The following is a 13,941-nucleotide window of genomic DNA, read 5'->3' as shown; positions in this document are numbered from 1 at the left end:
CCCAAGACATGAACATACAACCAGGTCGGAAGGACTCAGCAACCAGAGCATACTGCGTACCTCAGTCTGTAGCTACATTTTTCAGTTGTCAGGCAAGAAAAAAATCGTACCAGAGCTGTCTGGGACGGGACAAGGTGGATCATCCGAAGGGTGACCACCCAGCCCAAGGATTCCAACAGCAAGAAGACCCAGGAAGAATAAGATTGACTACGTACTCATCAAGAGCAGGGTGTGCCCTCTGATGCCATCCTTGTGAAGAATGCTGTAACACTCCCAAACCTAGGACAAGTTGCATAGAGCCATAGCCATGACGAAAAGGAAAGTCTTGGAACTGATTATGAGGGCCCAGAACAGCCAATCAGATAAACCATAGAACAGGGGGCCAAAGAGGAAAGAACAGAAACACTTCATAGAGAAATGCAGTGAAGAATGCTAAATTGAAGTAGCTTTACAATATAGCTGCCTAATACAAAGAAAGTGCAAAAGTACAACAAAAGCCAAGAGACACTACAACAAGTTACAGGTGTCACTTATACAGTGGAAGCTGGAGCTGGTATGCAAAAGTTTGATCAGTGTCAGAATGCAAAATTAGAAGAGCAAAGCTACTGTGGGAAACCATAACCTTGGCCACTGTAGCGTAGTGTTAGCGGTCCCAGCTATGCAATCAACTGTTTGTCAAGGCAAGCAATATGGGAGAGTGAAGTAAAATATGCCCCATATGAAAAGGAGCCAAGAATCACAACTTCTAACATGATGAACAAACCATCCTTAAACCTGCGACCTTCAGGTTGAAAGCCAGACACCTTCCAGGAAAAAAAAACAAAAACCAAAAAACAACAACTAATACACCTGGAAATAATGCCCCCATGACAGCACTGAGGTTCCATGGTTACCATGGAGACCAGAGCACTAGCCCCAGAAAACAAAACTATGAAACATTTCCCACAGAAATGTGGAGCCAACAGCACAAAGCCTAGGAACTCCCTTGTAAAAAAGCAGAAAAACAAACAAAAAAAAAAGAAAACCTACAGCACCTGGTATTCTACTACTACTAAACATTTCTAAAGCGCTACTAGGGTTACGCAGCGCTGTACAATTAACATAGAAGGACAGTCCCTGCTCAAAGAGCTTACAATCTAAAGGACAAATGTACAGTCAGTCAAGTAGGGGTAGTCAAATTGGGGCAGTCTAGATTTCCTGAAGGGATAAGGTTAGGTGCCGAAAGTAACATTGAAGAGGTGGGCTTTGAGCAAGGATTTGAAGATGGGCAGGGAGGGGGCTTGGCGTAAGGGCTCAGGAAGTTTATTCCAAGCATAGAGTGAGGCGAGGCAGAATGGGCGTAGCCTGGAGTTGGCGGTGGTGGAGAAGGGTACTGAGAGGAGGGATTTGTCCTGTGAGCGGAGGTTTGGGGCGGGAACGAAAGGGGAGATGAGGGGTAGAGAGGTAGTGAGGGGCAGCAGACTGATGTCTCCCGTGGGAGGAGGAGCAAGGGAGTGCGGAGGAGGGTGGGGGAGGTAGAGCGACGAAGGCGACGAAGATGGGATGCACTTAGGAGGAATGGGGATGGGATAATGGCAGGAAGGAAGTGTTGAAGGTTGAGAGCTAGGAAGGAGGAGGGGGACAAGAGAGATGGTGAGGTGGTGAGGGGCGGGGTGAATAGGGTATTGCAGTAGTGAGCAGGACTGGAGAGGACATGGGTGGGCAGTGAGTTTCAGCGGTAGACAGAGGTGGGGGGAGGGGAAAAAGATTAGGAAGGGGACAGGGCAAGGAAGAAAATGTGTACAGGGGCCTTAAGTAGTGACTGAGGTGTTACAGGTGTAAATGTAGTGATTGAGGTGTTAAGGAAATAGACAGAGCGGGAAGTTTGGATTGGAGGCTTAGAATTGGAACGGTAGGCAGCAGGCAGGCTGGGGAGGAAGGTAGGTAGATGTGCTGCTTGAATGCAGGCAGGTAAGCACGCATGACGATGGGCTGAGGTGTAGGCAAGTTGATGGGCTGGCGAGCAGATAAATCAATGGGCTGATAAGCAGGAAGGTTGGTAGATGGGCTAGGAAGAAGTTGATGGGCTAGCGAGCAGGTAAGTCAATGGGCTGACAAGCTAGCAGGCAGGTTGGTTGATGGGGTAACCGGCAGGCAGGCAGGTTGATTGATGGGCTACTAGTCAGGCAGGCAGGAGGGCAAAATCAGGCAGGGCTGAGCAGGTAAGTCAATGGGCTGACAAGCTGGCAGGCAGGCAGACAGGTTGGTTGAAGAGTTAACAGGCAGGCAGGCTGCTTGGTTGATGGCAAAATCAGGCAGGGCTGAGCAGGTAAGTCAATGGGCTGACAAGCTAGCACGCAGGCAGGTTGGTTGAAGAGTTAACAGGCAGGCAGGTTGGTTGATGGGCTAGTAGTCAGGCAGGCAGGAAGGCAAAAACAGGCAGGGATTATGCGATGTGACTGGAACAAGATGGAACAGACGGACTGGAGCGGCTGGAACAGACGGACTAGAGCAAGCAGGAACGGACTAACGGGAACAAGCTAGAGCAGGCGGACTGGAACATGCTGGAAGAAGCCATGCAGATGGACTGGAACGAGCTGGAACGGACGGACTGGAACAAGGTGGAGCAGATGGACTGGAACAGGTGGACTGGAACAAGATGGAGCAGATGAACTGGAACAGGCGGACTGGAACACGCTGGGACAAGCAATGCAGATGGGCTGGAGCAAGCTGGAGCAGACGGACTGGAACAAGTTGGGGCAGAAGGAAGCGGAGTAGCAAGACTGGAACAAACTGGAGTAGGACTGGAACAAGTTGGAGCAAGCTGGAACAGGTGGACTGGAACAAGGTGGAGCAGCTGGGCTGGAATAGGCGGACTGGAACACGCTGGAATGGACAGACTGGAACAAGGTGGAGCAGATGGACTGGAACAGGCGGACTGGAATACGCTGGAGCAAGCAATGCAGATGGACTGGAACAGGCTGCTTCAGCTGAAGTAACTGGAACTATCTGATAAAAGTTTCTTTGTGGAAAATCGTTTATAATTATCTTGTTTCACTGCAAATTGATATAAATGTTCAGTTGAGCTCTCGCGTCAGCGGTGTGGCGCCGATGTTCATCTGCCTTTTTAATCTCGTCTCCCCTCACTCTTCTGCCATCTCTGGGTTTGCAGCGCTGTTTCATTTTTTTCACTTCCACTCACCGTCTTATGCGGGCATTCGATCAGCTGGCGGATTCGTTTAATCAGGTGATGTCGTGGGGAGCGGTGCAACTCCAGGGTAGGGTAGGAAGCCTTTGCCGTCTTCCTATCGATTGGTGGTTTCCGTCGGCTGGGTGATGTCGTGGGGCAACGCAGCTCCAGACGAGGGGAGTTTTGGTCAGTTTCCACGACTGTGGTTGTTCTTTCGGCGGCGGCTGTGACCTGGGCCAGGTAGTCAGCATTCGACGAAGGCAGCTCCTGTTCTCCGCACCATTAGAAGCTGCTTCGTTCGTCTGTCCTTATTCCCAGGCAGAATCCCATCGAAGTAGAAACCAGGCCCAACCCAGCTGAGCTTCAGAGATCAGGCGCACTTAGGGTAATGTGCCTGTAGGCAATACCTATACTGCCAATATAAATAGAGTTCCACAAAGGAAGTGAGGGAAATTTTCTGGGTGTTTATGCAACTGTCCTCAGAGGAAAAAAAAAACTGAGGGTATTGAAAAGTCTGTAAATTAAAATACTAAATAGGCATTTTCAAAGGCGCTCTGATGCTGTTCACTGTTTACCACACCAGGAACTGCCTTTAACCAACACAGGAACTACTAGCCACAGATAGCGAGGACTATTGGTACCACTTAAGTACATAAGTATTGCCAAACTGGGAAAGACCAAAGGTCCATAAAGCCCAGCATCCTGTTTCCAACAGTGGCCAATCTAGGTCACAAATACCTGGCAAGATTCCCCCCAAAATACAAAACATTTTATGCTGCTTATCCCAGAAATTGTGGATTTTCCCTACGTCCATTCAATAATGGTCTATGGACTTTTCCTTTAGGAAGCCGTCTAAACTGTTTTTAAACTCCGCTAAGCTAACCGCCTTTACCACATTCCCTGGCAACAAATTTCAGAGTTTAATTACATGTTGAGTGAAGAAATATTTTCTCCGATTTGTTTTAAATTTACCACATTGTTGCTTCATTGCATGCCCCTTAGTCCTAGTATTTTTGGAAAGCATAAACAGATGCTTCACATCTACCCGTTCAACTCCACTCATTATTTTATAAACCTCTATCATATCTCCTCTCAGCCACCTTTTCTCCAAGCTGAAGAGCCCTAGCCACTTTAGCCTTTCCTCATAGGGAAGTCGTCCCATCCCCTTTATCATTTTCGTCGCCCTTCTCTGTACCTTTTTTAATTTCACTATATCTTCTTGAGATGCTGCGACCAGAATTGAACACAATATTCGAGGTGCAGTCGCACCATGGAGTGATACTAAGGCATTATAACATCCTCATTTTTGTTTTCCATTCCTTTCCTAATAATACCTAACATTCTATTTGCTTTCTTAGGCGCAGCAGCACACTGAGCAGCAGAAGGTTTCAACGTGTCATCAATGACAACACCTAGATTCCTTTCTTAGTCTGTGACTCCTAATGTGGAACCTTGCATGACATAGCTATATAATTCGGGTTCCTCTTTCCCACATGCATCACTTTGCACTTGCTCACATTAAAACGTCATCAGCCATTTAGATGCCCAGTCTCCCAGTCTCGTAAGGTACTTTTGTAATTTTTCACAATCCTCCCGCGATTAACGACTTTGAATAACTTTGTGCAGCAAATTTAATTACCTCACTAGTTACTCCCATCTCTAGGTCACTTATAAATATGTAGAAAAGCAGCGGTCCCGGCATAGACCCCTGGGGAACCCCACTAACTACCCTTTTCCATTGAGAATACTGACCATTTAATCCTACTCTCTGTTTTATATCTTTTAACCAGTTTTTAATACACAATAGAACACTACCTCCTATCCCATGACTCTCCAATTTCCTTTGGAGTCTTTAAGAGGTACTTTATCTATCAAACGCCTTCTGAAAATCCAGATACACAATATCAACCGGACCACCATTATCCACGTTTGTTCACCAAAGAAATGTTGTAGATCGGTAAGGCAAGATTTCCCTTCACTAAATCCATGCTTTTGAATATGCTCTGTAATTTTGTTCTTTATAATAGACTCTACCATTTTGCCCGGCACCAACGTCAGACTCACCGGTCTATAATTTCCTGGATTTCCTCTGGAACCTTTTTTAAAAATCGGCATTACAATGGCCACCCTCCAATCTTCTGGTACCACACTCGATTTTAAGGATAAATTACATATTGCTAATAGCTCCGCAAGTTCATTTTCAGTTCTATCAGTACCATGGGATTCCATCTGGTCCAGGAGATTTGCTACACTTCAGTTTGTAGAACTGCCCATTACATCCTCCAGGTTTACAGAGAATTCATTAAGTTTCTCCAACTGGTCAGCTTCAAAAACCATTTCTGGCACCGGTATCCCTCCCAAATCTTCCTTGGTGAAGACCAAAGCAAAGAATTCATTTAATCTCTTCGCTACGGCTTTGTCTTCTCTGATCGCCCCTTTTACTCCTCAGCCATCTAGCGGTCCAACCGATTCTTTTGCCGGCTTCCTGCTTTTAATATACCTAAAAAAAATTTTTACTATGTGTTTTTGCCTCCAACGCAATCTTTTTTTCAAAGTCCCTCTTAGCCTTCCTTATCAGAGCTTTGCATTTGACTCATTCCTTATGCTGCTGCTTATTATTTTCAGTTAGTTCCTTCTTCCATTTTCTGAAGGATTTTCTTTTAGCTCTAATAGCTTCCTTCACCTCACTTTTTAACCATACCGGCTGTCGCTTGGTCTTCTGTCCTCCTTTTTTTATACGTGGAATATATTTGGCCTGGGCTTCCAGGACGGTGTTTTTGAACAGCATCCAATGCCTGATATAAATTTTTGACCCTCATAGCCGCTCCTCTAAGGTTTTTTTTTCACCATTCTTCTCATTTTATCATAGTCTCCTTTTTAAAGTTAAACGCTAACGTATTTGATTTCCTATGTATACTTCAAAGCTAATATCAAATCCGATCAAATTATGATCACTGTTATCAAGCGGCCCCAGCACCATTACCTCATACACCAGATCATGTGCTCCACTAAGGACTAGGTCTAGAATTTTTCCTTCTCTCGTCAGCTCCTGTACCAGCTGCACCATAAAGCAGTCCTTGATTTCATCAAGGAATTTTTCCTCCCTAGCCTGCCCCGATGTTACATTTACCCAGTCAATATCGGGGTAATTGAAATCACCCATTATTATTGTGTTGCCCAGTTTGTTTGCGCCCCTAATTTCCTTTAACATTTCTGCATCCGTCTGCTCATCCTGGCCAGGCGGACAGTAGTACACTCCTATCACTATCCTTTTCCCCTTTATACATGGAATTTACATAAGTACATAAGTACTACTACTACTTGACATTTCTAAAGCGCTGCTAGGGTTACGTAGCGCTGTACAATTTAACATAGAAAGACAATCCCTGCTCAAAGAGCTTACAATCTAAAGGACAAATGAACAGTCAGTCCAATAGGGACCGTCAAATTGGCCAGTCTGGATTTCCTGAAAGGTAAGAGTTAGGTGCCGAAAGCAGCACTGAAGAGGTGGGCTTTCAGCAAAGACTTGAATATGGGTAGGGAGGGGGCTTGGCATAAGGGCTCAGGAAGGTTGTTTCAAGCATAGGGTGAGGCGAGGCAGAATGAGCGGGCACTGAGAGGAGGGATTTGTCTTGTGAGCGGAGGTTTCGGGCGGGAACGTAAGGGGAGATGAGGGTAGAGAGGTAGTGAGGGGCAGCAGACTAAGTGCATTTGTAGGTAAGAAGGAGGAGGTTGAACTGAATGCGGTGTCTGATTAGAAGCCAGTGCAGTGACCTGAGGAGGGGGGTGATATGAGTATAACGGTTCTGGCGGAATATTAGACGTGCGGCAGAGTTCTGAACAGATTGAAGGGGAGATAGATGGCTAAGTGGGAGGCCGGTGAGAAGTAAGTTGCAGTAGTCAAGGCGAGAGGTAATGAGAGCGTGGACGAGAGTTCTGGTGGTGTGTTCAGAGAGGAGAGGGCGAATTTTGCTGATGTTAAAGAGGAAGAAGCGACAGGTCTTGGCTATCTGCTGGATATGCGCAGAGAAGGAGAGGGAGGAGTCGAAGATGACTCCGAGGTTGCGGGCAGATGAGACGGGGAGGATGAGGGTGTTATCAACTGAGATAGAAAGTACATAAGTACATAAGCACTGCCACGCTGGGAAAAGACCAAAGGTCCATCAAGCCCAGCACTCTGTCTCCGACAGCGGCCAATCCAGGCCCCAAGAACCTGGCAAAAACCCAGAATTTAATAACGATCAATGGACTTTTCCTTCAGGTATCTGTCCAGACCCCCTTTAAACTCAGCAAGGCCAGCTGCCGTCACTACCTTCTCCGGCAATGAGTTCCAGAGTCTAACCACACGCTGAGTAAAGAAAAACTTTCTCCAATTTGTTTTAAACCTATCACATTCTAATTTCATCTTGTGTTCCCTAGTTCTATTATTGTTAGAAAGCGTAAACAAACGCTTCACATCTGTCCGCTCTACCCCACTCATTATTTTGTAGACCTCTATCATATCACCCCTCAGCCGCCTTTTCTCCAGGCTAAAGAGTCCTAGCCGTCTTAACCTCTCCTCATAAGGTAGTCGTCCCATCCCTTTTATCATTTTCGTCACCCTTCTCTGCACCTTCTCCAATTCCTTTATATCTTTTTTGAGATGAGGCGACCAGAACTGAACACAATACTCCAGGTGCGGTCGCACCATGGAGCGATATAACGGCATTATAACATCCTCATGCTTGTTTTCCATCCCTTTTCTAATAATACTCAACATTCTGTTCGCCTTCTTAGCCGCCGCAGCACATTGAGCGGAAGATTTCAACGTTCTATCCACGATGACTCCCAGATCCCTTTCTCAGTCCGTAACTCCTAAAGCGGAACCTTGCATGACATAGCCGTAATTTCAATCCACAGTGATTCCAATAAGTGTTTTGTTTCCTGCAGAAATTTCAATCTATTTGATTCAAGGCTCTCCTTAATATACAATGCCACCCCTCTACCAATTCGATCCACCCTATCACTACGATATAATTTGTACCCCGGTATGACAGTGTCCCACTGGTTATCCTCCTTCCATCAGGTCTCAGAGATGCCTATTATATCTATTTTTTCATTTAGTGCAATATATTCTAACTCTCCCACTTAGGCAAACATGGCTTTACAGATCAGGCGATTCCTGCTGCCTGTGCAGAAAGGGACTGCCCTGAAATGACTCCCTCTGAATATAGGAAGACAGGGGAGCAATGGACCCTACTGCTGAGCTGGAGAGCAAACATTCCCTCTTCAGGGCAGTGTCCATCAGTGGAGACAGACATGGAACAAGCCAGAAATCTCCAAGGGTGAACTAAAAAGGAATAAGGTCAGTACAAAGCCAGAAGGAGTCCCCATAGCAGAAGCAGCCCCCCCCCCCCCCCCCCCCAGGGAGATACCCTACAGTCCAGCTGACTGCAAAGGTACCAAAGCAGCCAACAGCTGGAAAGCGGGAGCCGCATTGAAAGGTTCCAAAAGAAAATGGCACGCGTGCCCGACACCTCAGAGCGGGATTCACTCGGGAGAAGTCCCTGGTGCCTGCCGGTGCCTCCATGCACCCAACACATGCCCCCACTGTCACCAATATTTGCTCATAACATGAGCCTCCTATGGTGGCCTCCGCCACCAATACCACGCGTCCCCCAATGGCAGAAAGAAATGCTCTCACCAGAGACGCATAGCCAGACTTCCTGCTGACAGCAGGACCTCCCCAAGGGAAGCCTGCAACCAAACTGGCTCAGCAGGCTACACAAACACAGTGACTCCAGAGATGCTGCCTCAAGGCTCCTCTTAGCAACCCTGCTGCCCTAGTGCAGCAAACACAAGGTCTGTTATGGCTAGAGGGCTTGGGTTTGGTTTTCTTAAAGCGAGGAAGGCTACAATCCAAACAACAGCCCACACTCTGGTGTAGCCAATGGGGTGGACAGGCCTGACAAGCAAAATAGATGTCAGATTCATGGTTGTACTTTCCCACTAGCTGTATTCCCAATATATTCTATGCTTTCTCTATTAAATAAATTTGCCGTCCATTATTACAGTACCAAAGCCAGTTTTTTGTTGGCTGACAAACAAGTATTCAAAAGCACCTATGAAAAAAGTGGCCATGCTGATAAACACACTTCAAAAAATGGCCAAACATATACGTAGACAAAAGGTTATATGTTCAGCAGCAATTTATATATAACTATCCGTTAGAAGTTAAAAATGGATTTTCAATGCCAACATTTATACAGATAATGCCACAAACTACATATGTAGACTAATGTTTCTTACCTCATTAATATGCTTGTAGGTTTTGATCAAGTCAACAGAAAGTTTTCTCAGGGGAGCAGTAGCAGGGTCACGGAAGGTTTGGGGCATCCGCCTCTGTAACAAACATATTATGCATCACTTTAAACAAATAGGAAATAATTCCTTAAGTAATAATTATACTGAGCACTAGTAGTATGCTTTTTTAAATGGCACATCTCATTCTTTGTTCTATTGGTTCCTGATTTACCCCTTCTTTTGTAATTCTAAATTGGCCCCTATCCAGTAAGAGCCCTTTTTTGCACCAGGCAAGGGAAGGCGGTGTATGCAAGATGGGAGTGCTTGGGTATATGTAGATTTGTACGTATTATGACTGGGGATAAGAGACTCCGGATAAGAAATGTAATCTTCTGAGAAGTGACTTTTGGCACCACTTACAGGTTCAACAGACAAATATGGATTCAGTGTGATGATTGTGGTACTTTGAAACTTCAATAAAAATCTAAAGTTAGTTCCAGCTATATCTTCCTTTATATTTTTTACCACACCTCTCACAAATGTCTTGTAAAATGATTGACTATGTCCCCATTCATCAGCTGTCTATCAGATAGCCATGGCAAATACTTCACTTGTCCCTGTGTCAGGGAAACCTGCTTAACTAGAATTCTGTTGCTGGTCTCCAGTTTCTTATTCTAATGCCTCATAACTCTGCCACATTGTACTTAGAAGTTCAGCATGAGTGCGCTAAGCTCTCTTCTTCCATAAAAGATGGCTGGATAAAAATAAAGCACTTTAAAAGTGTGTGTGTGGGGGGGGGGGGGGGGGGGGCTTGCCATTCAATCTCAGTATTCAAATCATCAGGCGGTCCACAGTATGTCGTTGATATATCCACTGCTGCTCATATTAGTAAGCAGGGTATGAACATTACACTCTATCAATATGAACAGCAGTGGACATATCAATGACATACTGAAGAGCCTGACAGTTTGAATACTGAGGCGGAATGGCTAGACTTTTTTTAAATGTCCTATTTTTATCTAACCAACTTCTAAGGATGGAAACTTACCCAACTCTAATTGATGTATTCATCTCAGGAACATCATCAAAACATCATACCACCACTTTTGATTGCCTTCACTACAGCAACATACTGTATTTGAACTTTGATGGCTTTACTATGTTATTTATAGTTTTCTTATACTTTTCTGCTTCTAATTTTTTTTTTTTTGTACAGTATATCCCCATGAGGCAACCAGATTTGACAAAACAAGTGGCCCTTGTCAGGATTAAAACAACACTTAGAATTTCTTTACCAAACCGCACTAGCGATTCTCGCACGGCAATGCTGATGAAGCCCATTCAAGTGAATGGGCTTTTTCGGCATTGCTGTGCTGGGAATTGCTAGCGAGGTTTGGTAAAGAGGCCCATAGTCTGAATTTATGCTAGCCAAGACTGAGTGGACCCTGGTTGTGAAATTTAATCTATAACAGAGATTTTGGATCCACTGCTGGCTGCTGAAACTTACAAGTATTTTTCTTTGCTATTATGGGTACCTGGCTATTTTCTTGTTAAAAAGTTTATAATATGGATATTTGTCAGTGGCATGCAGTCAGGGTCTTCAAGGTATTCACAGAATCCCCCAGCACTACCCCAACATGCTATTTTACCTTTGATCCAGTTGGTTCCTTCCTTTGTCAGCAAAAGACCAAACAGTACGATTGGTGCAAAGGAGTAATCCTGCCTCACAGGGCCTTCAGTGGATATACTGAATCTCAATAAGTTTTGGGTGGGGAGCTCTGTCAGATGTACTCATAAGATTGCCAACTATCTGGATTTTTTCAGGATTCTAAAAATTTGTAAATTATCTATCTCAGAGTCAGAAGGATGGCTAAGTGTGCGGATATTTTTCAGAATTTAGCCCACTTCTGCTCTCCAATCCCCACCAACCAAAAAACCAACCCAGTGCAGAGGCTGTGGTAGAAATCAAGCCAATGAGAAGGTTTCTAGTCACAGGAAAGTTGGGCTAAGCTGCAAAAGCTGTGGGGGAAGCTCAGCTCCAGAGTTGCCAAAACCGTGGTTTTACTGTAGGACTGGGCAGTTTTCTTCAGTTGGCTGTAGGCACATTTTAGCAGTCTCGGGTTGTGATTTTTTGGTCTGTTTTGGAGCGGTTCCGCAGCCATGCAGCCTGCGCCAGTTGACTGTTTTTGTGTCATATTCCTCCCCCTCTCTCATCCTTGGTGACTTTAATATTCCTGCTAATGATCCTTCCAACTCTTATATTTCCAAGTTACTCGCTTTAACATCCTCTTTAATCTCCAACTATGCTCCACCTCCCCCACTCATCAAAATGGTCACTATCTTGATCTTATCTTCTCCAACTGTTCACCCTCTAGTTTCCTTGCCTCTGATCTTCCCCTCTCTGATCACCATCTTATAACTTTCACACTTAAATCTCCTCCCTCCCAGTCCAGTCCTCTCTCATCTATCTAGGAATCTTCATGATATTGACCCTTCATCTCTATCCTCCCATGTTTCAACCTCCTCTCTACTGTGGCACCATCCACGTCTGTCAACGAGGCTGTTTCTTCTTTCAACAATATTCTATCCTCTGCCTTAGACACTCTTGCACCGTTGATGACCCGCCCTATAAGGCGTACAAAACCCCAACCTTGGCTGACTTCTAATATCCGCTACCTACGTTCCTGTACCCGCTCCGCCGAACACCTCTGGCGGAAATCTCAGGCCCTTGCTGATTTCTTACACTTCATGCTGACCTCCTTCCAATGTGCTCTTTTACGCACCAAACAGGATTATTATATCCAACTGACTAACTCTCTTGGCTCTAACCCTCGACTTCTCTTCACCACATTGAATTCTCTCCTCAAGGTGCCCCTCCCCCAAATCCCCCTTCATTATCTCCTCAGACCCTTGCTGAATTCTTTCATGACAAGGTTCAAAAGATAAACCTTGAATTCTCTACCTCACCACCTCTCCCTCCCCATTAGTCCGTTCCCCTTTCACTCCTTCCCCTCAATCCTTTTCTTCCTTTCCTGAAGTTACTATTGAGGAAACTACACTTCTTCTTTCTTCCTCAAAATGTACCACTTGTTCCTCTGATCCCATTCCCACCCACCTTCTTAATGCCATCTCTCCTGCTCTTATTCCTTTATCTGCCACATTCTCAACCTCTCACTTTCCACTGCGACTGTCCCTGCTGCCTTTAAACATGCTTGTGGTCACACCTCTCCTTAAGAAGCCTTCACTCGACCCTATTTGTCCCTCTAATTACCGACCCATCTCCATCCTCCCTTTTCTCTCCAAATTACTTGAGCGTGCTGTTCACTACCGCTGCCTTGATTTTCTCTCCTCACATGCTATTCTTGACCCACTACAATCTGGTTTTCGCCCTCTCCACTCAACCGAAACTGCGCTATTATTGCCTATTACTGGCTAAATCCAGAGGTCTCTATTTCATCCTCATTCTTCTTCATCTTTCCGCCGCTTTTGACACTGTCGATCACAGCATACTCCTCGATACCCTGTCCTCACTTGGATTCCAGGGCTCTGTCCTTTCCTGATTCTCTTCCTACCTCTCCCTCCGCACCTTCAGTGTTCACTCTGGTGGATCCTCTTCTACTTCTATCCCTCTGCCTGTCGGCATACCTCAGGGTTCTGTTCTTGGTCCCCTCCTCTTTTTATCTACACTTCTTCCCTTGGTTCATTAAACTCATCCCATGGCTTTTTCTACCATCTCTATGCTGATGACTCCCAAATCTACCTTTCTACCCCTGATATCTCACCTTGCATCCAAACCAAAGTTTCAGCATGCTTGTCTGACATTGCTGTCTGGATGTCTCAAAGCCACCTGAAATTAAACATGACCAAAACCGAGCTTCTCATTTTTTCCCCCCAAACCAACCTCCCCGCTCCCCCCGTTTTCTATTTCTGTTGATGGCTCTCTCATTCTCCCTGTCTCTTCAGCTCGTAACCTTGGGGTCATCTTTGATTCTTCTCTCACCTTCTCTACTCATATCCAGCAGATCGCCAAGACCTGTCGTTTCTTTCTTTACAACATCCGTAAAATCCGCCCCTTTCTTTCCGAGCACTCTACCAGAACCCTCATCCACACCCTTGTCACCTCTCGTTTAGACTACTGCAATCTGCCTCTTGCTGGCCTCCCACTTAGTCACCTCTCCCCTCTCCAGTCAGTTCAAAACGTTGCTGCTCGTCTCGTCTTCTGCCAGAGTCGCTTTACTCATACTACCCCTTCTCCTCAGGTCGCTTCACTGGCTCCCTATCCGTTTTCGCATCCTGTTCAAACTTCTTCTACTAACCTAGTGGCGCAGCGGGATTCTAAAAAGGCATCTCCAACGAGAACTGCAAATTCTAACCTGTACCTGTCTCTGATCAACTCTAGAACCCATTAATCTGATGATACCTTGGTCCACTCTTCGAGGAAAAGGGACAATCAACCCCCTATACAGGGAATGGAAAGAGTGGACCTGCGC

General features: G+C 45.5%; 1 protein-coding gene across 1 annotated transcript in view; it reads right to left on the bottom strand.

Annotated features, from left to right (window-relative positions):
• DYRK1A (dual specificity tyrosine phosphorylation regulated kinase 1A) overlaps positions 1–13,941 on the bottom strand; it is a 646,342-nt gene that overhangs the window by 298,331 nt on the left and 334,070 nt on the right. The window contains 1 exon segment of the mRNA XM_030202220.1: positions 9,458–9,550. Within this exon segment, the coding sequence (XP_030058080.1) occupies positions 9,458–9,550 (93 nt within the window).

Source organism: Microcaecilia unicolor, chromosome 4 (assembly GCF_901765095.1).
Source record: "Microcaecilia unicolor chromosome 4, aMicUni1.1, whole genome shotgun sequence".
NCBI classification, from domain to species: Eukaryota; Metazoa; Chordata; class Amphibia; order Gymnophiona; family Siphonopidae; genus Microcaecilia; species Microcaecilia unicolor.
Note: the sequence above shows the minus strand (reverse complement) of the source record. Positions and strands in the feature narration are given on the sequence as shown.